The sequence below is a fragment of the Coregonus lavaretus genome (genome assembly GCF_964263955.1).
Source record: "Coregonus lavaretus genome assembly, chromosome: 4".
Taxonomy (NCBI): Eukaryota; Metazoa; Chordata; class Actinopteri; order Salmoniformes; family Salmonidae; genus Coregonus; species Coregonus lavaretus.
This window is the reverse complement of record NC_139991.1, coordinates 59,781,878-59,807,402: the sequence shown is the minus strand read 5'-3', so window position 1 is coordinate 59,807,402 and position 25,525 is coordinate 59,781,878. Positions and strand designations below refer to the sequence as shown.

At 43.0% G+C, this 25,525-nt stretch overlaps 1 protein-coding gene across 1 annotated transcript; it reads right to left on the bottom strand.

Annotated features, from left to right (window-relative positions):
- Positions 1–16,447: 16,447 nt before the first annotated feature.
- LOC311127717 (zinc finger protein 703-like) lies at positions 16,448–18,794 on the bottom strand (the record flags this gene model as incomplete). The annotated part of the gene is made up of 2 exons (XM_084159585.1): positions 16,448–18,007; positions 18,546–18,794. 2 exons carry the CDS (start codon positions 18,792–18,794, stop codon positions 16,448–16,450), a joined length of 1,809 nt encoding a protein of 602 aa, XP_084015711.1.
- Positions 18,795–25,525: the final 6,731 nt, after the last annotated feature.

Here is a 25,525-nt window from a genome sequence, read left to right as displayed (position 1 = left end):
CACAAACAGCACAAACCGTCACTATGTTAGCAAACATTGCATCTGCACTGTTCTTCAAGTAAATGTGTTTTTGTAAAATGTTCAGTGGAAATTTTTGTTTGGCATTCATTTTAAAGTGAGTCTCAGCATCAGTCTGTTGCCGTGGAATTGCCCTACCGCTACAGATTGTTTGGTTTGGATATTTTTGTAAAGAGCCAGATTGGTCCCCCACCCCAGCCCTGAGAAAGAAACAGTTGATTTGATCGATAAAGAGTTGCTTGACTCGTCCTCTATAAACTCGTCTTCCTGTCTGTCTGCCTTCTGTGCAATATCTCCAGTTGCATTCAACCCTGCCTGTCAACTCAACCACCACAGGAAAAAAGACAGGGAGAGAAAGAGATAGAGAGAGAGAGAGAGAGAGAGAGAGAGAGAGAGAGAGAGAGAGAGAGAGAGAGAGAGAGAGAGAGAGAGAGAGAGAGAGAGAGAGAGAGAAAGAGTAGTTCTGGTGCCTGTGACTGGAGGAGATTGAATCTCTCTTAAGTGCTCAGCTTGAAGGCATGTCTGGCCTCATTACATGTCAGTGGTAACAATAGTGGAGTGGCAGTGAAGACAGGTTGGAGTCCTCTGGTCATAAATCACTCTGCTACAAATGCCTGACAGGCTGGGAAACGAACATAACCACAGCACAGGGTAGGGAGGCCAGGCAGGCACTCTGTCTCAGTCTCGACACTGCACAGCCACACATCTTGGCTTGGATATACGCACACATGCATACTCACACGGTCAAGGCGAGCCATAAAAGCACTGACACATTCTTCTACAGAAGGGTTTTAGGGCTAGGCGTCAGCCCTTGCTTACCAGAGATACTGTATCAGTGTTTATATTTTGGATGTGTGTGTATGTGCAGTGCTCGTGCAATGTGTGTGACCTCCCCTCCTCTCCTGTGTCTGTCTGTCTGTCTGTGGCCCTGTCCATTAGGTCAACCTGGACTCATGGGTAGATGTAACATAGTACATGTAAATCCTGGACACTGTAATTAGTATATATGTTACGTTTCATATGGTATGGTATGTTATGGTATGGTATGTATTAATTTGTGGATGTCCATCATCCATTTCATATGATATGTTACGAATTACAATTTGTACAATATGTTACAAATTGCAATTCATACAATATCTTATGGATTTGTGAAATGTATTATATGTTACAAATTCAAATTTTTGTGGCTAACGTTAGCTAGGGGGCTAGGTGGCTAATGTCAGCTAGGCTAGGGGTTTGGGGTTAGGTGTTAAGGTTATGGTTTAGGTTAGGGTTATGGTTAGAGGAAGGGTTAGCTAACATGCTAAGTAGTTGCAAAGTAGCTAAAAAGTAGTAAATAGTTGCAAAGTTGCTGATTACCTCAAACGCAAAAGTTGTCCATGATGAGATTCGAATATGCAACCATTGGGTTGCTAGACGTTTGCGTTATACGCCTACGCATCCACAACGACCAACCACACTACTTTAGTTTTTGCAGTAAATAACCTTCTGTGTAATGAATCAAATCAAATTGTATTGGTCTTGTACACATATTTTGCAGATGTTATCGCAGTGCAGTAATACCGAACAATACAAAACAATACACGCAAATCCAAAGAATTCAAATTAAGAAATTAAGAAATATCAGAACATGCGAGTCCGGAATATAAATATATATGTATATGATGGTGTGTATAGACCGTTTGGACAGTATATGAATAGAAAAGGTGTGTACAGCGCTAGATATATAGGATGATCCTTGACTAGAATACATTTTATACACTGAGTGTACAAAACATTATGAACACCACTTTCTATGACATAGACTGATCAGGTGAATCCAGGTGAAACATGCTCGAGTGACTGAGTATTCTGATTATCTTATTGGCCTTCCTGTGACACTGGGTGCTGTAGATATCCTGGAGGGCAGGCAGTGTGCCCTCTGTGATGTGTTGGGCTGACCACACCACCCTCTGGAGAGCCCTGCGGTTGCGGACGGTGCAACTGCCATACCAGGTAGATATAGCCCGACAGGATACTCTCAATGGTGCATCTGTAGAGGTTCGTGAGAGTCTTAGGGCCAAGCAGGATTTCTTCAGCCTCCTGAGGTTGAAGAGGCACTGTTGCGCATTCTTCACCGCGCTGTATGTGTGGATGAACCATTTCAGGTTGTCAGTAATGTGCATGCCGGGGAACTTTGACTGCGTCCCGGTCAATATGGATGAGGCCATGCTCTCTCTGCTGTCTCCTGAAGTCCACAATCAGCTCATTCATTTTGTTGACAGTGAGGGAGAGGTTATTTTCCTGGTGCTGTTGGTAATCAGGCCTACCACTGTTGTGTCATCAGCAAACTGTATGATTGAGTTGGAGACGTGTGTGGCCACGTAGTCATAGGTGGAGGGGGCTGTGTACGCACCCTTGTGGGGGCCCCGTGTCGAGGATCAGCATAGCGGAGGGGTTGTTGCCTACCTTCACCTCCTATATACACTACCAGTCAAAAGTTTGGACACACCTACTCATGCAAGGGTTTTTCTTCATTTTTACTATTTTCTACATTGTAGAATAATAGTGAAGACATCAAAACTATGAAATAACACAAATAAAATCATGTAGTAACCAAAAATGTGTTAAACAAATATATATATTTTATATTTTAAAGTCTTCAAAGTAGCCACCCATTCCCTTGATGACAGCTTTGAACACTCTTGGCATTCTCTCAACCAGATTCATGAGGAATGTTTTTCCAACAGTCTTGAAGGAGTTCTCACATATGCTGAGCACTTGTTGGCTGCTTTTCCTTCACTCTGCGGTCCAACTCATCCCAAACCATCTCAATTGGGTTGAGGTCGGGTGATTGTGGAGGCCAGGTCATCTGATGCAGAACGCCATCACTCTCCTTGGTCAAATAGCCCTTACACAGCCTGGAGGTGTGTTTTGGGTCATTGTCCTGGTGAAAAACAAATGATAGTCTCACTAAGCGCAAACCAGATGGAATGTCGTATCGCTGCAGAATGCTGCGGTAACCATGCTGGTTAAGTGTGCCTTGAATTCTAAATAAATCACAGACAGTGTCACCAGCAAAGCACCCCCACACCATCACACCTCCTCCTCCATGCTTCACGGTGGGAACCACACATGCAGAGATCATCCGTTCACCCACTCTGCATCTCACAAAGACACGGCGGTTGGAACCAAAAATCTCAAATTTGGACTCATCAGACCAAAGGACAAATGTCCACCGGTCTAATGTCCATTGCTCGTGTTTCTTGGCCCAAGCAAATCTCTTCTTCATATTGGTGTCCTTTAGTAGTGCTTTCTTTGCAGAAATTCGACCATGAAGGCCTGATTCATGCAGTCTCCTCTGAACAGTTGATGTTGACATGTGTCTGTTACTTGAACTCTGTGAAGCATTTATTTGGGCTGCAATCTGAGGTGCAGTTAACTCTAATGAACTTATCCTCTGCAGCAGAGTTAACTCTGGGTCTTCCTTTCCTGTGACGGTCCTCATGAGAGCCAGTTTCATCATAGAGCTTGATGGTTTTTGCAACTGCAATTGAAGAAACATTCACAGTTCTAGAAATGTTCTGTATTGACTGACCTTCATGTCTTAAAGTAATGATGGACTGTCATTTCTCTTTGCCTATTTGAGCTGTTCTTGCCATAATATGGACTTGGTCTATTACCAAATAGAGCTACCTTCTGTATACCACCCCTACCTTGTCACAAGACAACTGATTGGCTCAAACGCATTAAGAAGGAAAGAAATTTCACAAGTTAACCTTTAACAAGGCACACCTGTTAATTGAAATGCATTCCAGGTGACTACCTCATGAAGTTGGTTGAGAGAATGCCAAGAGTGTACAAAGCTGTCATCAAGGCAAAGGGTGGCTACTTTGAAGAATCTCAAATAAAAAATATATTTTGATTTGTTTAACACTTTTTTGGTTACTACATGATTCCATATGTATTATTTCGTAGTTTTGATATCTTCACTATTATTCTACAATGTAGAAAATAGTAAAAAATAAAGAAAAACCCTGGAATGAGTAGGTGTGTCCAAACATTTGACTGGTACTGTATATCATACTAATTTGAGTGTCCCGCATTTGTGTTACCTATGTTATGTCTAGTGTATGAGACCAGGCTGATTAGGTTGACAAGCGTTGGTGTAGATTAATTGTGTTGGGCAGAGGGAGGAGGGAGGGAGGGGGGGGCAAGGCCTGCAGGTCATTAATCAGGCCTGTGACATGTAGAGCAGGAGGCCAGGAAGCCAGAGCTCCCCTTTGACTTATATACAGCTGCTGCTGCTGCTGCTGCTGCTGCTGTTGCTTCTGGCCACACTCAATGCACTGAAGGTATATACCCCATATCCCCCCCATGCACCTACACCACAGCACACTCTCAGGGACTGGGGCTCTCATCTGTCCAACTCCTTCAGTGTTTGTGTCACTCATTCCTGAGTCTGACAGCTTCCCTAACCCTACCACCCTCCAACCTACACACCTCCTTCTTCTCTCCTTATGATTGATGTTATTTCTCCCTGCTCACATCTAAGGAGGTGGGGTCTCAGACTTTTACTTATTTTCTACTACTTTTGTTTTGGAGCATTATTGATCTGGTATTTTAATACAAATGCATTTTTCTTAGAAACTGTAGCCTACTTTTCTCAGCTGAAGTTTCTCCTTACATACAATAATATCAAGCTGTTTTTATCTTGCAGGAAAGGAAAATAATTCTGAATATACTCCAGTTTCAGCCATTATATCATGCACAGGTTACCAGAGGCAATACTTAACATTGTACTTCCTTCATCCAGCGTTGAAATAAGCGAAGCCTTGTAAACATGAGGGAAGAAGAACTAATGGTATGTTTTTTTTTTAGGGGTAGATCAACTTTAATATTGCAGATAGATTGTAACTTCCATCAATGTAATTGTCTGCATTACTTCCAATCCCCCATATGTTTTTTTTTCTCCCAAATATATATAATATATATATACATATAAATACATATACATACATATATATACATATCCTTTTTAAAAATATATTTCCCTTTATTACTTTCCAACCCCACCACCCATTCACTAATTGGAGTAAACTAGTGAACAACAATGCTTAGGCCTCTACTTCCAGCTTATATATACTATATACATTTTATGGACACAGTCAATTTTACAATAATTATATTTGGGGGGTTTTTCCTCCTGAACTTCCACTACCCTCAACCTCTCCGATCATTTTCATGATGTCCATCCGGTTTGCTTCTATATGCCATTTCTTTCTAACTGTGCTCTTTCACAAAAGCTTTCAGCCTATAACCTATATACTTATTATGGACACAGTATGATTTACATTAGTTATCTTGTTGTTATTAGCTGTTGTTAGTTGTTATTAGTCCCATCCTTCAGCTCCATTCAACACCTCTCATCTATCTCCTAACACCATCCATATTGGATTTCTATTTGCCATACATTTTTCAACTGTACTGTGATGTTTCACGAAAGTTCTGAACCCTTCTATTCTCATTGTTTCTACAGATTGTAAATTGAAAATAAACATTTTTGCTAAAAGTATTATTATATTATTGATCGATTGACTATGACTTTTCAGATCACCCAGTAGTGCTATCTGCAGGGTTAGCTCCAGGTAAATATTGCAATACTTCAGCCATTCCTGGACCTGTGACCAGAAACAAGCTACAAATGGACAGTACCAAAACAAATGATCTAATGATTCTGTCTCTTCGCAGCAAAATCTGCAGTGCTGGGAAGATTGTATCCCCCATATAAATAACATTCTATTGGTAGCAAGAATTTGGTATAATAATTTAAATTGAAAAATTCTTAGTTTTGAATCCGGCGTCGTTTTGCATATCAGTTCATAAACTACTATTTTGCAATCTATATGGGACGGCTGTCAATCCTTTGGTCCTTAAATTAAACTGGTATACTTTTTTATTTATCACAATATTCTTTAACCAATTATGGTCTTTAATGCAGGGCCGACAGACAAGTTCCTTACTTTTTCCCCCTTCCACTTTCCTCTTCCATTTTTGCGGTAATGCTGCAATTATTTGGTTGTAATTTTGGGTAGAGCAGACATTTCCATATGTTTTTGTTAGCTGCATGTGCGACATAACTCCACCAGTCCTACCTATGATATCATTTACAAAGATTATACCTTTTTGTTTTTTTGGGGCACAAAATAATGTTTTTTTTATCAATTCGGATATTTGAGTTTAACCACAATATTTGTTGCATTATTTGTTCTGTAGTTTCTGGAGGATTAAATTGAAATTGCAACCAACATTCTATGGCTTGTTTTAGAAATAGTGATATTTGGGAGATTATTTCCTTTTCAAATAACTAAAAGTGAGAGGTTGTAATCTGAATAAAGGGAAAAGGGCAATTCTTGAACATGGGGTGAGACAATCTGACTAATTTGCTAGAGAACAAGTTTGGATTTAAGTATAACTTTTGTATGACTGAAGCTTTTAGTGATAGGTCTAATGCTTTAATATTTAATAATTGCTGTCCTCCGAATTCATATTCATTATATAAATAGGCCCGTTTAATTTTGTCTGGCTTGCCGTTCCCAATAAAATTGCATCTTTTTTTCTCATATACTTTAAAAAACTGTTTGCTAGGCGTAGGCAAGACCATAAGGAAATAGGTAAACTGGGATAATACTAAAGAGATAATCAGGGTGATTTTTCCACAAATAGACAGGTATTTACCTTTCCATGGTAGCAAGATATTATATATTTTTGCTAACTTTCTATAAAAATGTATTGGAGTGAGATAATTTTTTTCATTTGGGATATGTATTCCGAGTATATCCACATCACCAACAGACCATTTTACATGGTAATGTAATTTTTTTTATTTTTTAGTGATCCAATACGTAATATAGTACATTTGTCATAATTTGGTTGTAATCCAGAGAGGTTAGAAAATGTATCTAGATCCTCTATGAGGCTGTGGAGGGATTCAAATTGTGGATTTAAAAGAAAACATGAATCATCAGCGTACAATGACACCTTTGTTTTAAGCCCTGGATTTCTAATCCCTTGATATAATTGTTGGATCTGATTTTAATAGCTAACATTTCGATGGCCATAATAAATAGATATGCCGATAGTGGACAACCTTGGTTTACTCATCTACACAGTTTAAAACTTTTGGAGAAATAGCCATTATTTACAATTTTGCACCTAGGGTTACTATACATGATTTTAACCCATTTTATAAGAGATTTTCCAAAATTGAAATGCTCCAGGCATTTATATAGAAACTCCAGTCGTACTTTATCAAATGCCTTTTCAAAGTCTGCTATGAATAGCAGGCCTGGTTTCCCAGATTTTTCCTAGTGTTCTATTGTTTCCAGTACTTGCCTTATATTATCTCCAATGTATCGTCCATGTAAAAAACCTGTCTGATTAGAATGAATAATGTCCGACAATACCTTTTTAATTCTATGCGCTATACATTTTGCTAGAATTTTTGCATCACAACATTGAAGTGTAAGGGGCCTTTATATTTCCCACTTCTATCCTGTTTCGGTAATAATGAAATCAGACCTTCTTCTTGAGTGTCTGATAATCTACCATTTACATAGGGGTGGTTAAAACATGCTAATAACGGTCCTCTGAGTATATCAAAAAAGATTTGGTATACCTCGACTGGTATGCCATCCAACCCTGGAGTTTTTAAGTCTTTAATTGCATCCAGAAGTTCCTCCTCTGTAATTTCACCTTCACATGAGTCTTTCTGTATGGCTGTTAATTTTACATTATCAACAGAAAATAATCCAATATACAATTAGCTTCAGTTAGAGGAGACGGAGGCGACTGAAAAGAAAACATATGCTTAAAGTACTTTGTTTTCTCCTTCAAAATATCATTTGGTGAATCATGGGTGACTATGTCATTTGTAACCAGTTTCAGTAAATTATTTTGGGATCATTTCTATGTTGAAGATTAAAAAATAATTTGGTGCATTTTTCCCCATATTCCATCCAGTTTGCTTTATTTTTGTATAATATATTACACTTGATCTTTCTTGAATAAGTTTCTCCATTTCTTTTTGTTTTTCCTCTAATTTATTCTGAGCCTCTATGTTACAGTTTTTATTGCTATCTATCTGTTCTGTTAGACCTTCTATTTCCTTTGTTAGTATGGACTCTTTTGACCTAAATTGCTTTTGTTTTATCGAGATGAGTGCTGAATTGCATGGCCTCTAAAGGCACATTTAAAAGTGTCCCATACAATAAGGGGATTTGCTGTACCTATGTTATGTCGGAAAAGATCAGTTAGAAATTCCTCTGTCCTAGTTAAAAACAAGTTATCGTCCAATAGGCTTTGATTAAATGTCCAATATCATCGCCCATGTGGAAATTCAGTAGGAGTAATGTATATGCCAATTATATGATGGTCCGACCGCATTCTGTCCCCTATCAAGACTTTATTAAACTTTTGGTGCCAACGAGAATGACATAAGAAAGAAGTCAAGACGACTAGTGGTATGTTTCATTCCTGTTCCCATCCACTGCCATGACATCATCCAGACAGACACACACACACACACACACACACACACACACACACACACACACACAAACACACACACACGCACACACACATGCAGCTGCTTGTGTAATGACATAAAACGTTTAGTGTCTGAATGGTTGTTTCATCATCACCGGCCAGTAAATCAGTGGGTCCACCAGGCGTGAGATGGGTGTTGAGCAATGACTCCTTATCAACTCCTCAACATGATCTGGGGAACATCTGGAGCTCCAAGGTTTCTGTCAGACACCATTCCAGGACTTATGAGCTAGCGCTCATAAAAGTCAGTTTTTTAAATGGCCTTGTCTTTTGTCTGTGTTAGCAGTCCACCAGGTGATCTCTCAGAGGACCATACTATACAGACTTTTCATTTTTTTTATTAACTTAGTTTAGCCTTGAAAGGAAAACACTCTTATTTTCCAAGATATCCCAAGTGTAATAAGTTCACACAACAGCCTAATTGTTATGTACAAATAACATAAGTATTTGTACTGTCTGAAAGGGCAGTGAGGGGTAAGAAACAGAGGAAATCAGCATTGTTAAGAGGTGCTAATGAGGGGTGTAAAGTTCTGCTGCCTGTGTGGCATGCTGGTAATTATCATCATAACTCACTCAGTGTCCAATACACATCATTAATCACAATGAACACACACACATATGCACACATGTACACACACAGAGAGACGTACCACTGCTGTATGACTTCCTACTTCAGTGGTGTAATGTTACTGGCCTTCTGCATGCCCTGGAACCACACCTTGCTTTTCTCCCCTCTCACCACAGGACTGCCATACGCACACACACACACACACAATCACACACACCATAAATCAGTGTAGTGGCTAGATCAGGTCTACTGGTTAGACTAAACACCAGAGTTAGAGTGGCTTGGCTCTCAGTCATTAATCATTCTGACAGACTAAAAACACATCTCCCCTTTAATGACTGTATTTGGGTAATCACGACTGCTTATTTCCATGCACTCCTCTCTCTTTTCTTCTGTTTCTCCTTATCTCTCTGTCTTTTGCTCTCTCTCTCTCTCTCTTGTTCTTCTTCATCTCTCGCTCCTCTCATTTATCTCTCTCTCTTACTTTTTAATTTGTATCCTTGGCTGATAGGTGTATCTGAAGAACTTGTTTTTGTGGTCATTCAAGCCAGCCTGATTATTTACCAATCATACTGTACAATGAAGTCATATTGTTACAGAAAGAAAATATAACAGACAGAGAGACTGAGAGTGACAAAGTATAAGACTTGGTGAGAGAGAGAGAGCGAGAGAGAGAGGGGGAGAGCGAGCGAGAGAGAGAGAGAGAGAGAAAGAGAGAGAGAGAGAGAGGGGGAGAGCGAGCGAGAGAGAGAGAGAAGAGAGAGAGAGAGAGAGAGAGAGAGAGAGAGAGAGAGAGAGAGAGAGAGAGAGAGAGAGAGAGAGAGAGTGTGTCTCTGACCTCCCTGTAAGTCTGTGGTGTGGCGCCTGCTCAGGGTCACAGTTGGTAATTAGCCTTGGTTAGCTAAAGAGTCTGAATCAACCTCCAGGAATAAGAGAATGTGCCTGGGAGCCTGCTGAGGAGGAAGGCTGGGAGAGGATGGTGTCTCCCTTACTGGGTGTGCAGCTAACCCACTAGCCCCCGTTAGCCTCCACTAACCCTCCAGGCCAGCTATACTCACTGCCAAGGCACGTTTTTCCACCAGTAGACCAGTGGTGATGCATGATAACTGACATCCCAGCCGGACTCCCTGAGTGTGTTTGTGTGTGTGTGTGTGTGTGTGTGTTAGTGTGTGTGTGTGTGTGTGTGTGTGTGTGTGTGTATGTGCGTGTGTGTTTGTCACAGCCAGATCAGAACCAGCTGCAGCCATAAGCATTAACAGGGAAACCATAATTGCCAATGCCCTCTCGTGCACTGCTGAACTCACTGTGGCCGTACTCTCACATGTCAAGCTGGAGGGAGGGAGGGAGGGAGGGAGGGAGGGAGGGAGGGAGGGAGGGAGAAAAACCCACTAAGAGAGAGAGAGTCAATGGCAATGGAAGGTCCAGAGAGCAGCGCCATGTTTCAGAACATAATGTCTTGAGCAGGTTAATTTATTTGGGTAATTTACCACAGTGCTGAATGATGGATGGACCTATCCTCTGTGGTTCGGTTATACTGAGGTTTCATGGTGTGTAGTCACACACACACACTCAGGGAGGGGTTGGGTTGCCAGGACTCAGGGCGGTGAGTGAGGAACGTGTATTTCCAACATATTTCCGCTCTGTCCTGCTCTGCTCTGCTCTATCTGTGGCTGGATGTAATAATGGGTTGTGTGATGGTTTAGGAACATTAATCCAACATGCCTGACATCTGTGTGCTCTTTATTCCTGGACCACTTGAAAAGGCCTGTCATAGAGATGATTGATGAAGTGATAGAGTTGGAGAGAGAAAGAGGGAAAGAGGGAAAGAGGGAGAGATGGAAACAGGGCCGGCTCCAGGCATAAGGCGCATAAGTGATCGCTTAGGGCTCCCGGCTGCTAGGGGTCTCAACTTACTGTTAAGAGTTAGAATAGTAGAATACACAAGGTGCAAGTTCGAAATTTGGTTGTGCATCAGCAGTTTTACTCTTGTTTTGTCAGTCACTGTCAGCTAACCATTTTTTGATTTGGTAAGTTAGTCTAGCCAGTTATCTAAACTTGTAGCAATCAGGCCAAATACCGACCAGGGAAGCAAGGCATGTTCCTATTAGTCACACTCACTCAGATATCATTAACATGGCATAAGTCACAGAAGAATGTGTAGAATTGCAGGAAATTAACTTAAAACTGCAAACATTTCTCTCCATCCCATGGCAAAATGGGTAGAATTGCAGGAAATTAGCTTTAAAACTGCATAAATGTATCTCTGCCACATGGCTAAATGAGTAGAATTGCATGAAATGTGTTATAAAATTGCAACATTTTCTCTCCGTCCCATGGCAAAATGTGTAGAAATGCAGAAAAAATTGCTTTAAACTGCAACAATTTGTAAAATTGCAAGAAATGAATTTTAAAAGTTCAATTTTTTCACTGCCGTCAAGAGGGGGGCCACAAAAACAAATCCCCACTCACTTAGGGCCCTCAAGGGCCTGGAGGGAAAGAGGGAAAAGGAGGAGTGTGTTTGTGAGTGGTGTGTTTGTGATCTCCTTTAGAGCTTCCAGAAGAGAAGACACTTAGAAGATGCATCAAGGCAGATGTCTGTGGTTTGTGTTCCGTGCCCTGACATGGCTTCCATATGGTGAGCCCATAGTTCCTATACTGAATCTCTGGAAACTGAGGGTCTGTGTGTGTCTGTGTGTGTGTGTGTGGTGTGTGGGTACACTCTTAGAAAAAAGGGTTCCAAAAGGGTTCTTTGGCTGTCCCCATAGGAGCACCCTTTTTTGTTTCACAGGTAAAATCCTTTTTGGTTCTAACCCTTTTGGGTTCCATGTAGAACCCTCTGTGGAAAGGGTTCTACGTGGAACAAAAAAGGTTCTTCAAAGGGTTCTCCTATGGGGAAGGCTGAAGAACCCTTTTAGGTTTTAGACAGCACCTTCTTTTCTAAGAGTGCACCTCTCCTTCCTGTACTAATTTAGTCCCTCCAAGCAACACTCTACTCTTAGAAAAAATGGTTCCAAAAGGGTTCTTCAGCTGTTCCCATAGGAGAACCCTTTTCGGTTCCAAGTAGAACCCTTTCCACAGAGGATTCTACATGGATTTACCTGGTACCAAATAGGGTTCTCCTATGGGAACAGCTGAATAACCCTTTTGGAACCATTTTTTCTAAGAGTAGAGTGTTGCTTGGAGGGACTAAATTACACGTAACACATGCTCTCCAGCAGCAGCAGTGTAAAAGCACCCTGGGCGGCGTGCGAGTCCTGATATCTGCCGTAAACATTAGCCAGCCCCGAGATGGATGGACAGAGTGATGGATGAGGAGAGGAAAGGAAAGAAAGGAATGATGGATGGATTGGATTGGATAAAGGAGTAATGGATGAGTAACAACGAAATGGAAAATGTCATGGCTATTCATTTCTCCCTCGAGACAAGATGGAGAGGCTCTCTAATTCAATTCTATCTGTCCTAACTTTTATTGAAGCCTAGCTGGTATTGTTTCCCTGTGTCTCAGTTTCTCAGGATCTGTAGGGGTTCCTATTGGGAACAACAGATGGGTTTTACTCAGAGCCTTTAGGTGGTGACAGAGACAGTCACAGAGCTCACTGCTTTTTACTTTCAAACAAAGACACTTGACTTGAAGACTGTAGGTGGACTTTGCTGGCAGCAAAAATTAGACTAAAAACCTGTAAAACTGATCAATTATGAAGCAGACAGAAAAAGAAAACACTTTTCAAAACCAGGGACATAAATTCCTCGCATGCACGCACGCACACACACACACACACTCTCAGACCTAAAACAACAAAATGATCCGAGAACAATCCAAAATCAGACGTCACTTTGCCTCAAGTCCCTTTCAGTCAGTCAGTCTGTCTGTGCGTCTTAACAACCTGATCTTGAGCTCTCCCATTTAATCAATCAAATGTATTTATAAAGCCCTTTTTACATCAGCAGATGTCACAAAGTGCTATACAGAAACCCAGCCTAAAACCCCAAACAGCAAGCAATGCAGACGTAGAAGCACGGTGGCTAGGAAAAACTCCCTAGAAAGGCAGAAACCTAGAGAGGAACCAGGCTCTGCTCCTTAACCATGTTTCTGAGTGTTCTAAGCCAAACACATTTTTACATTTTAGTCATTTAGCAGACACTCTTATCCAGAGCGACTTACAGTTAGTGAATACATATTTTTTTTATACTGCCCCCCCGTGGGAATCAAACCCACAACCCTGGCGTTGCAAACGCCATGCTCTATCAACTGAGCTACATCCCTGCCGGCCATTCCCTCCCCTACCCTGGATGACGCAGGGCCAATTGTGCGCCACCCATGAGTCTCCCGGTCGCGGCCGGCTGCAACAGAGCCTGGATTCGAACCAGGTTCTCTAGTGGCACAGTTAGCACAGCGATGCAGTGCCTTAGACCACTGCGCCACTCAGGAGTACAAGGGCTACAGAAGCTACATGAGACACCTGAAACCTACATTGTAACCCAACCATGAGTATCTCCTCATGCTACCCTCCAAATGAACCCAGAACATATTTTGCTAATTTAACCCTTTGTTAACCAGGTGGCTGAGAACACATTAGCTTGTACAGCTACAGTATGTGGGGAGGATTTGCAGAGGTGAGGAGAGGGATTGAATGAGCCATTTGGAAGACATCACATCTCTGACAAGGTCTCTGAACATGGATCACTGAAAACGGGAGCGGGTTCTAGGGTTTCCGTGGCGACAGGGTGTTGTGACCCGGTGGGTCTGCCTGTCAGGACTGTGACTGACCACCGCAGGTCATCTATACTCCGACAGGGCCCCGACAGTGTCACGTAACCAGGAAGCAGCATATTACCTCTGCCAATCACACTGAGCTGGTGTAACCTGAGAGACAGACAGGTCCTTATCCTGAACATGACCAGACAGACATGGTTTAGCTCTGATGCCTATCTGGACTTAACACAGACATAGAGAAGGCTGGGACTCAATCAAACTCAGTGGGTGCCAAAACTGGTCTGCCTTCCTGTCTGTCTGTCTGTCTGTCTGTCTGTGAAACACTAAACTGAAAGTAAAACACACCCAAACCCATCCTTCACCTGGTTGGGACTGTCTGTAGAACAATAGCACCTGGCACACACTGGCTCTACATCAAAACAAGGCATATAATGCCTTGTCTGTCTTCCACTGTCCTACCACTTATATTCATATAGGTCACTTATATGTCTGCTGTGATGATTAACTCAGGGATGGATACCACAGCCTGGCAAAGGACCATGGGAGTCAGGAAATCAATACAACAGTTCCTGGGTAGGTCTCAAGAGAGACATGTATAGTAAAACTAGGACATAGAGACACACACAGTACCATGGACATGTCATTGAGTTCACCTTCTGAGATGTCAACAAAAACTGAACTGCTGAATACAGTACTGTAATACTAGGGATGCACAAATAATAAAATTCACATGGAAATCTCAATATTGACATGTATAATATCCATATCGCAAGAGAGCCATATCTCATGCAATATTTTGAAACGTATCTCACCCGCATGTTGCGTCCGTTGTTATAGTTAACAAAAAAATAATCCTCTTGCAGCTGCTTCTCACACACAACAAGCCCCACCCCTGTCACTCAAGCTGCGCAGTTCCGCCTCCTTACTGTTAGATTCACTATAAGTTTGTATGCTGTTCTGTTAGGTCAAATGCAGTCAACTGATTGTTCCAAACAAGAAAGATGCTGCTTTCCACGTTGCTTTTTAATAGATGTAATTCTATTTCTATGATTCCAACAGTTCACCTAAGTATTTTGATCTATATTGCACGTCAAATCGCAATATTTGGTTAAAAAGATCACCATTTTATTTTTTTCTCATATTGTGCAGCCCTATGTAATACTGTACTGAATTATACTGGAATAGTCATTCTAAGATTTACAATTTAGTCATTTAGCAGACACTCTTATCTAAAGCAACTAACAATAAGCATTCTCCAGTATTCTTCTTTGTATCTTAGTCGCATTGTCTTTGAATGTTCTCTCCAGACTGAGTGACTCATTATTACATAGCTAGTTATAATGGCCTAATGAACCAAATCAAAACGATTGAGATTAATGAGGTGTCAAGAAGAGACCAATTGGATTGACAAATGAAGATGACAGAATATATATTCATTATCATTTATTAAACAAAATATGACCTCGCCTTTCAATTGGACAGCTCTGCCATCATCACATAATCTTTGCCTCCTGTGTTTGGGTTCGTATCGCTCCCTTACCCAGGTCATTCGCCCAAATACTTTACAAAAAATATCACATCTCCTTTCACTATTAATCTGCTGTACAAACAACAATTAGGAAGCCACAGAGAGAGAAAGATGTGACATGCACATTAAATCAGAGAAGGATAGGAAAAAAAGAAAATAATCTATTTTTGTAAGGAAAATAAAATATACTTTGTTGTGAAGTTTGCATGAGTGAATGTTTTTATCATGTTTAAACAAATCCTGTTCATAATAGATAAAATTATAACTGTATAACTGCAATATAATAATAACGGTAAGAAAAGATAAAAATAATGTATTGGATAGTAAACTTGAAAGCCAAAGCACTCAGTTAAAAAATAAATACAATTTCTATTTTCAGTCAGAGAAGTAAACGTATGAAACTGAAACGAATCTCAAAACCATAACTGAGCTAAACACACACACACTCAGGGTCAAGCTAGCATGCATCCGGCTCTCCCCCTGTGGCCCCAGTCTTCCCCCACCCTACCCACAGTGCTATAGGTTAGTGCCATCACTGTCCCCTCTCCTATCTTTCCACTGCAATCACTATTCGCAACTTGACATGAGGAGATCAAGGAGGCGTTCTACAGCATCCTACCACCAGCTATCAGCCAGCTATCAGCCAGCCCAGTCTGTGGTGCTATTACAACCCAGCACGGCACCATGTCCGCTGGTCCAGTCCAATTCACTTGTTCATGAAGTGCAGCATCCTAGTGTGCAGACATGCAAGCATCCAGACCCTTCTCTGGCTCCTCCATAGAATCCTGCTTTGGTATGGAGTAGCAGTGGTCCCCCATATAGGCAGGATGTGCTGCCCACAGAGGCTCCAGAGACACCTTCATCCAGGGCTTACATAACATTCCTATTAAAACCAATTGGATCCACAGTTTCCAGCAGTTTTAGGCAGGGAGCAGCAGAACTAGGCAGGAAGGAATGGGGGAGCTGCCTTGGCTTAGTAATGCTAGGAGAAACACTGTTATAGACTGTGTGGATGGATGGAGATGGAGGATCACTGGTAGCCCAAGGCAGACGCTGGGCCCAGTCTCTGGCTGTAGAGGGCGTAGTGGGGGTAGTAAGGAGAACCAGCCTGGAGGGAGTGCAGGGGGATGGAGGTAGGTCCGGGGGGCAGGTGGACCTTACCATAGGGGTGGTACCGGGCCAGACCCAGGGTATGGGGAGCCCTGAGGGAAAAGGAGTTCTGCAGGGAGGCCTGGCTCTGGTGGGGGAGGTGGAAGTGGCACGAGGCAGCAGAGGAGGAGGAGACAGAGGGGTATGCAGAGAGGAGCTTACTGTCCATCCCTCCAGGTAAGGAGGTGTGTGTGCACAGGTGGGCCAGCAGCTCTTCTGAGGTGGAGAAGCGTTTATCACAAGGCCCCCCAGCCGATACCCAGTTACAAGCATGAGGCATGGGGTTATTGGAGAGCATGAAGCCGTAGGTGTAGAGGGGGTGGGACAGGGTGGGGGTGATGCTGGAAGACATAGTGCTGGGGTGGAGGGAGTGGGAGGGGTAGACCAAGCCTGGGTAGCCTGATTTGAGGGAGGAGGAGGGGTCATGGACGCAGGGATTGCTGCCCCCCAGGTGGGGTGAGTTGGGGTATCTGAGGCAGTACGGATCCCTGCACAAACCCTGCATGAAGGAGAGGGGAGAGGCACCAGTGAGGGGGCTGGAGCTAGGGTGCTTCCCCGGTACCCTCACTCCCCCTCCTCCCAGACCAGACTTGGTAGGGTCCAACCCTGGGACAAACTGGGAGGGGTATCCAGCATAGGCCCCCACTACAGAGCCATGGTAGCCCATACCAGAGGAGGACAGGGGGAAGACAGTGTGGCCAGTCTTGTAGGGGGAAATGGGAGTGATGTGTCCAGGACCCAGGCCGAGTGGTGGGGGTTGGGAGTCCATCTTGCCCACCTCGTGGCTGGGGCTTCCCTCAGAGCTGCCTGTGCTGGAGTTGGTGCTGGCTCTGGCATGGCTGGAGTTAGCCATCTGGGGACTGTCCAAACTGACCTTATGCACATCTGACTCCTTCTTAAGATGGCCACCACTACTGCTGCTACTGTTACTGTTCCTGTGTGGACTGTTCTGTTCCTGTTTGTGTTCTCCATTCAGAGTCTGAGAGTGGGAAACATGTAATCCGTGAGGCGACTGGCTCTGTCTGTGTGTCTGTGATGGCTGATGTGTGTGCTGAGGAGGCGTGCCACTACCCACCCTGGAGTTGGGAGAGATGGCGTGTGGCGGAAAGGATGGACAAGAACCTGATGAGTTACTGTTAGCTCCTCCATTCCCATTACTAGGTAACCTGAAGCCGGTCTTGTCAGAACTGTTATTAGAGCTACCAACCCCGTCCCTCCGACTGTCTCCCCCTACTTTGTTATAGGGCTTGAAGCTGGACTTGTCCTCCTGTGAGGGCCGGTGGTCCCCCAGTTTGTGACTGGAGGAGGAGGAAGAGGAGCGTCCATCATGGTCACCATGGCCATTAGAGATAGAGCCTAGCTTGGAGGAGGGAGGGTCAGGCTTGCCAATCTGGTAGCAGGTCTGAGCCAGCAGGGCCAGGGGACTCTTCTTGGCATCAAGCTGGAGAAATAAAACAAGACTTTAAGTTAAGTTTAAGCACTTTTCACAACGATTACAGGTGTAGAAAGAAAGAAAGAAAGAAAGAAAGAAAGAAAGAAAGAAAGAAAGAAAGAAAGAAAGAAAGAAAGAAAGAAAGGCAGACAGAAATAAAGAAAATACTGTTAGCAGTAATTGTTTCAATGTATTTGGCAGTAATGAGGTCTTGCTGTAGGCTATGGCTAGTTTTATCGAATGGATGTAGGCCTATTGCCTACAAAGTTGAAGCAAAATGGTATAAACGGTCATTCGAAAAAAACTGCAGCCCCGGGGATGTAGCAAATGAGAAAAGACGCTTAGGGAATGGCTTTTCAGAAATCCCTACTGTGCGCATCACCAAAATAATTATGTATTATGGGCTAAAAGTCGAGGAACTTGCTTTGCACAAAAAACGCACCAAAGTGTTGAGGGAATAAACCGTGAGTAGAATTATCTATATGCCAAACAACAACGAAATTCAATGTGACAATTTACCAAGACAATAGAAACATATTCACAATACCTCAATGCTCACTGGTGCAGATTGTAGGGGCTGCAGGTATTCCGGGTGGTGGAGCAAGTGGCTGGTGTGCGCCGTCAACATCTTGAGTATCCGGATAGGGAGCCGCTTTGCCAGGCGAATAGGATCCAAAAGAGTCGGTGAAGAAACTAACGCGCCCGTTGGGGAGCTGCGGTTATAACTACTGTAACAAGATTCGGAGGTCCGGCTGCGTATCTCGTGCGTAATATATCCAGAAGAGAAATCTTTCATTGGGGAGGGAAACGAAATTATGTTGGAGAGGGGCAGTGCTTTGTTAATGTCCCGGAAAAATAAAGTTTATAATTATCCATGTGCAGTGTATAGTTTAATTATAATCCTCGAGAGAAAGCCTGTAGCCTATACCCCATCTAGTTTCATTTTACAGAAGTTGACGTTCGGTTCTTCACTCATGGTGCGGATTCCAGAATTGTTCTTCCGGGGATACTAATTCACAAAATCCGCATCAATCGAGCTGTGAGCGAAATATACGCATACAATTCAGTTATATAATAAGTATAGCAAAAGTGAGAAAAGGTGTAGAGATTCCCAAAAGACGGCCGCGATACACACAAAATCGGACCGGTTCCAGACTATAGCTCGCTCTCTCTCTCTCTCTGTCTCTCCAGCACTCACACACCATCCGGACCGTACCTCGAGTGTGTGAGATCACAAGGGGATCTTCGTAGTAAGCGAGCCGCCGTCCAATAGTTGGTGTCTGCATCGTTAAAAATGAGAAGGGCTGATGCGTTTCTTCTGAAGGCGGAGCAATATATTGTCCCCCTCGGCCAATGAAGACAGACTGTCCACTGTATTTCACGGCGTTCGATAAGTCTTCCGATAATCTTTCAAATGTCATCATGTCATAATTGAATGTAATTCCCTTTGATGCAAAAAATGTTTTACCAGGCGCCCTATATGGTATTTAGGTTGATTATGTATCATTGCGAGTGTATCAGTGTGCCTTATACATGACCAACAGGGGGCACTATTGATGACATTGTATTACTGGGATTATTATTGTCATCATCATCACCAATACAACCAAGTTTTTGGCTTATATTGGCTGTGAGGCTAATTTAAGTTTATTAGACTCTTGTGACTGTTGTGGTCACTGCAGGAGTGAAATCAATTTACTGTTAACAGAAATTGGATAACATTGTCTAGCCTGTGCCACATTCAACTCTCTATCTCCTTATTGGAATGTACAAAGTCAAATCAAATCAAATCTAATTTTATTTGTCACATGCTCCGAATAAAAAACGTGTAGACCGTACAGTGAAATGCTTACTTACAAGCCCTTAACCAACAATGACATTTTAAGAAAGAATACCAAAAAAAATACAAAAAAATACAATATACAATAATACGAAATAAAAGTAACAAATAATTAAAGAGAAGCAGTAAAAATAACAATAGCAAGGCTATATACAGGGGGTACCGGTACCGAGTCAATGTGCGGGGGCACCGGTTAGGTGAGGTAATTGGGGTAATATGTACATGTAGGTAGAGTTATTAAAGTGACTATGCATAGATAATAAACAGAGAGTAGCAGCGGCGTAAAAGAGGGGTGGGGGGCAGTGCAAATAGTCTGGGTAGCCATTTGATTAGATGTTCAGGAGTCTTATGGCTTGGGGGTAGAAGCTGTTTAGAAGCCTCTTGGACCTAGACTTGGCGCTCTGGTACCGCTAGCCGTGCGGTAGCAGAGGGAACAGTCTATGACTACTGTGGTTGGAGTCTTTGACAATTTTTAGGGCCTTCCTCTGACACCGCCTGGTATAGAGGTCCTGGATGGCAGGAAGCTTGGCCCCAGTGATGTACTGGGCCGTACGCACTACCCTCTGTAGTGCCTTGCGGTCGGAGGCCGAGCAGTTGCCATACAAGGCATTGATAAAACCAGTCAGGATGCTCTCGATGGTGTAGCTGTAGAACCTTTTGAGGATCTGAGGACCCATGCCAAATCTTTTCAGTCTCCTTAGGGGGAATAGGTTTAGTTGTGCCCTCTTCACGACTGTCTTGGTGTGCTTGGACCATGTTAGTTTGTTGGTGATGTGGACACCAAGGAACTTGAAGCTCTCAACCTGCTCCACTATAGCTCCGTCGCTGAGAATGGGGGCTGCTCGGTCCTCTTCTTTTTCCTGTAGTCCACAATCATCTCCTTTGTCTTGATCACGTTGAGGGAGAGGTTGTTGTCCTGGCACCACACGGCCAGGTCCCTGACCTCCTCCCTATAGGCTGTCTTGTCGTTGTCGGTGATTGGGCCTACCACTGTTGTGTCATCGGCAAACGTAATGATGGTGTTGGAGTAGTGCCTGGCCATGCAGTCATGAATGAACAGGGAGTACAGGAGGGGACTGAGCACGCACCCCTGAGGGTCCTCTGTGTTGAGGATCAGCGTGGCAGATGTGTTGTTACCTACCCTTACCACCTGGGGGCGGCCCGTCAGGAAGTCCAGGATCCAGTTGCAGAGGGAGGTGTTTAGTCCCAGGGTCCTTATCTTAGTGATGAGCTTTGTGGGCACTATGGTGTTGAACGCTGAGCTGTAGGCAATGAATAGCATTCTCACATAGGTGTTCCTTTTGTCCATGTGTGTAAGGGCAGTGTGGAGCGCAATAGAAATAGCATATTCTGTGGATCTGTTGGGGCGATATGCAAATTAGGGTGTAGGGTTTCTGGGATAATGGTGTTGATGTGAGCCATGACCAGCCTTTCAAAGCATTTCATGGCTACAGACGTGAGTGCTACGGGTCTGTAGTCATTTAGGCAGGTTACCTTAGTGTTCTGGAGCACAGGGACTATGGTGGTCTGCTTGAAACATGTTGGTATTACAGACTCAGACAGGGATAGGTTGAAAATGTCAGTGTTGCCAGTTGGTCAGCGCATGCTCGGAGTACATGTCCTGGTAATCCGTCTGTGAATGTTGACCTGTTTAAAGGTCTTACTCACATCGGCTACGGAGAGCGTGATCACACAGTCATCCAGAACAGCTGATGCTCTCATGCATGTTTCAGTGTTACTTGCCTCGAAGCGAGCATAGAAGTAATTTAGCTTGTCTGGTAGGCTTGTGTCACTGGGCAGCTCACGGCTGTGCTTCCCTTTGTAGTCTGTAATAGTTTGCAAGCCCTGCCACATCCGACGAGCGTCGGAGCCGGTGTAGTACGTTTCGATCTTAGTCCTGTATTGACTCTTTGCCTGTTTGATGGTTCGTCGGAGGGCATAGCGGGATTTCTTATAAGCGTCCGGGTTAGAGTCCCGCTCCTTGAAAGCGGCAGCTCTACCCTTTAGCTCAGTGCGGATGTTGCCTGTAATCCATGGCTTCTGGTTGGGGTATGTACGTACAGTCACTGTGGGGACGACGTCATCGATGCACTTATTGATGAAGCCAGTGACTGATGTGGTGTACTCCTCAATGCCATCGGAAGAATCTCGGAACATATTCCAGTCTGTGCTAGCAAAACAGTCCTGTAGCGTAGCATCTGCTTCATCTGACCACTTTGTTATTGACCGAGTCACTGGTGCTTCCTGCTTTAGTTTTTGCTTGTAAGCAGGAATCAGGAGGATAGAATTATGGTCAGATTTTCCAAATGGAGGGCGAGGGAGAGCTTTGTATGCGTCTCTGTGTGTGGAGTACAGGTAGTCTAGAGTTTTTTACCCTCTGGTTACACATTTAACATGCTGGTAGAAATGAGGTAAAACAGATGTAAGTTTCCCTGCATTAAAGTCCCCGGCCACTAGGAGGGCAGCCTCTGGATGAGCGTTTTCCTGTTTGCTTATGGCCGTATACAGTTCATTGAGTGCGGTCTTAGTGCCAGCATCGGTTTGTGGTGGTAAATAGACAGCTACATAGAATATAGATGAAAACTCTCTTGGTAGATAGTGTGGTCTACAGCTTATCATGAGATACTCTACCTCAGGCGAGCAAAACCTCGAAAGTTCCTTAGATATCGTGCACCAGCTGTTGTTTACAAATATACGTAGACTGACACCCCTTGTCTTACCAGAGGCTGCTGTTCTATCCTGTCGATACAGTGTATAACCTGCCAGCTGTGTTATTCATTTAATCGTTCAGCCACGACTCGGTGAAACATAAGATATTACAGTTTTTAATGTCCCGTTGGTAGGATATTCATGCCTGTAGTTCGTCCATTTTATTATCAAGCGATTGTAAGTTGGCCAATAGTATCGATGCCAAAGGCAGATTAGCCACTCGTCGCCGGCTCCTTACCAAGCACCCGATCTCCTTCCGCGATATCTCCTTTTCTTTCTACTGCGAATGTGAGTCACACACATTTTACATACCTACTCCTTAGTCTACTTGTGCCATTGAAATTGAGTTTCGCGTACTGATCCCAGTCACATCACTTGGGCTGTTTTTGATTATTTTATGTAATTTTCACAACCAGTCAGGGAGAAATGTGCTAAAGAGGTTGAACAGTGCCTCTATATTCATGGTTCTATAAATCTGGAATGTTAATAACTTGATTGCATTACCGCCTGGCTGCTGACTGACTCTGCAATGAGCTAATTTTGTTAACCTAATTATACAATGAATTGGTTAAAGTACTTAAAAATTACGCCTGACAAGAGCTATTAGCGGCGGCCCAGAATAGTCTCAGTCTGCGGGGCTGTGATGATCCCAATCCTCTGGCTGTCCTCTCAATCCAGGGAGAAATAAATGGGTCATAATTCATCAGAATCATAACCTATGGGCAAAAGGCTACATGATGATGGAAATGAGAATCAGATGATGCGTCCCTCTATTACATTGTTCTCCATATAAGATAGCTGTGCCTCATGGCAAAATACATAACAGTAGTAATAAAATGTACAGTGATATTGTTGCATGATGTTATATGACATTGTGAACATAATAACATAGTAACTACATTGGCAGAGCATACTGTAAATGCATACTAACCAGTAGCTAGTTTTAAAGGTAGACTCAGCGAAATGACGTTGCCATGACCAGCACCGCAGATATTGAGATGAGCAAGATGCAGGACTTCACTCTCATACAGTCACAAACAGTATTTGCGCATGTGCACGTGTTCTCTTCATGCTGTTACAGCGTGGTAGACAGGGGACCAAAACAGCTGAGATGATGAGCCTCTATGCAGTTTACTTTCTAAATCTACAGTACCAGTCAAAGGTTTGGACACACCTACTAATTCCAGGGTTTTTCTTTATTTTTACTATTTTCTACATTGTAGAATAATAGTGAAGACATCAAAACTATGAAATAACACATATGGAATCATGTAGTAACCAAAAAAGTGTTAAACAAATCACAATATCTTTTATATTTGAGATTAGCCACCCTTTGCCTTGATGACAGCTTTGCACACTCTTGTCATTCTCTCAACCAACTTCATGACGTAGTCACCTGGAAAGCATTTCAATTAACAGGTGTGCCTTGTTAAAAATTAATTTGTGGAATTTATTTCCTTCTTAATGCGTTTGAGCCAATCAGTTGTGTTGTGACAAGGTAGAGGTTGGATACAGAATTTAGCCCTATTTGGTAAAAGACCAAGTCCATATTTTGGCATGAACAGCCCAAATAAGCAAAGAGAAACGACAGTCCATCATTACTATAAGACATGAAGGTCAGTCAATCTGGAACATTTGTAGAACTTTCAGTTTCTTCAAGTGCAGTCGCAAAAACCATCAAGCGCTATGATGAAACTGGCTCTCATGAGGACTGCCACAGGAAAGGAAGACCCAGAGTTACCTCTGCTGCAGAGGATAAGTTCATTAGAGTTACCAGCCTCAGAAATTGCAGCCCAAATAAACGCTTCACAGAGTTCAAGTAACAGACACATCTCAACATCAACTGTTCAGAGGAGACTGTGGGAATCAGGAATTGCTGCAAAGAAAGCACTACTAAAGGACACCAATAAGAAGAAGAGACTTGGGCCAAGAAACATGAGCAATGGAAGTTAGACCAGTGGAAATCTGTCCTTTGATCTTGATGAGTCCAAATTTGACATTTTTGGTTCCAACCACCGTGTCTTTGTGAGACGCAGAGTATGTGAACGGATGATCTCTGCATGTGTGGTTCCCACCGTGAAGCATGGAGGAGGAGGTGTGATGGTGTGGGGGTGCTTTGCTGGTGACACTGTCTGTGATTTATTTAGAATTCAAGGCACACTTAACCAGCATGGCTACCACAACATTCAGCAGCGATACACCATCCCATCTGGTTTGCGCTTAGTGGGACTATCATTTGTTTTTCAACAGGACAATGACCCAACACACCTCCAGGCTGTGTAAGGGCTATTTGACCAAGAAGGAGAGTGATGGAGTGCTGCATCAGATGACCTGGCCTCCACAATCACCCGACATCAACCCAATTGAGAGGGTTTGGGATGAGTTGGACCGCAGAGTGAAGGAAAAGCAGCCAACAAGTGCTCAGCATATGTGGGAACTCCTTCAAGACTGTTGGAAAAACATTCCAGGTAAAACTGGTTGAGGGAATGCCAAGAGTTTGCAAAGCTGTCATTAAGGCAGATTGGCTACTTTGAAGAATCTCAAATATAAAATATATGTTGATTTGTTTAACACTTTTTTGGTTACTATATGATTCCATATGTGTTATTTTATAGTTTTGATGTCTTCACTATTATTCTACAATGTAGAAAATAGTAAAAAATTAAGAAAAACCCTTGACTGCGTAGTTGTGTCCAAACTTTTGACTGGTACTGTATGTCATATTGCTGAGTCTACCTTTAATTTATCTGTTACTACACCATCCTCATATACCAGCTAGTAGTCAGTGTTTATAAAGGTGATATATTTTGACGTAACACATTTCTGCCCTCAGATAGACACCCAGAGCAACACAACTCCCAGTATACATTAATCAGTGTCATAGAGGTGATACGAGGCATAGTGCTGGAGAAACATGACATCAGGGAACAGGGTCAAAGTTCAACACCACTGGAGAGACTGCTGCTGTATGGAGGAGA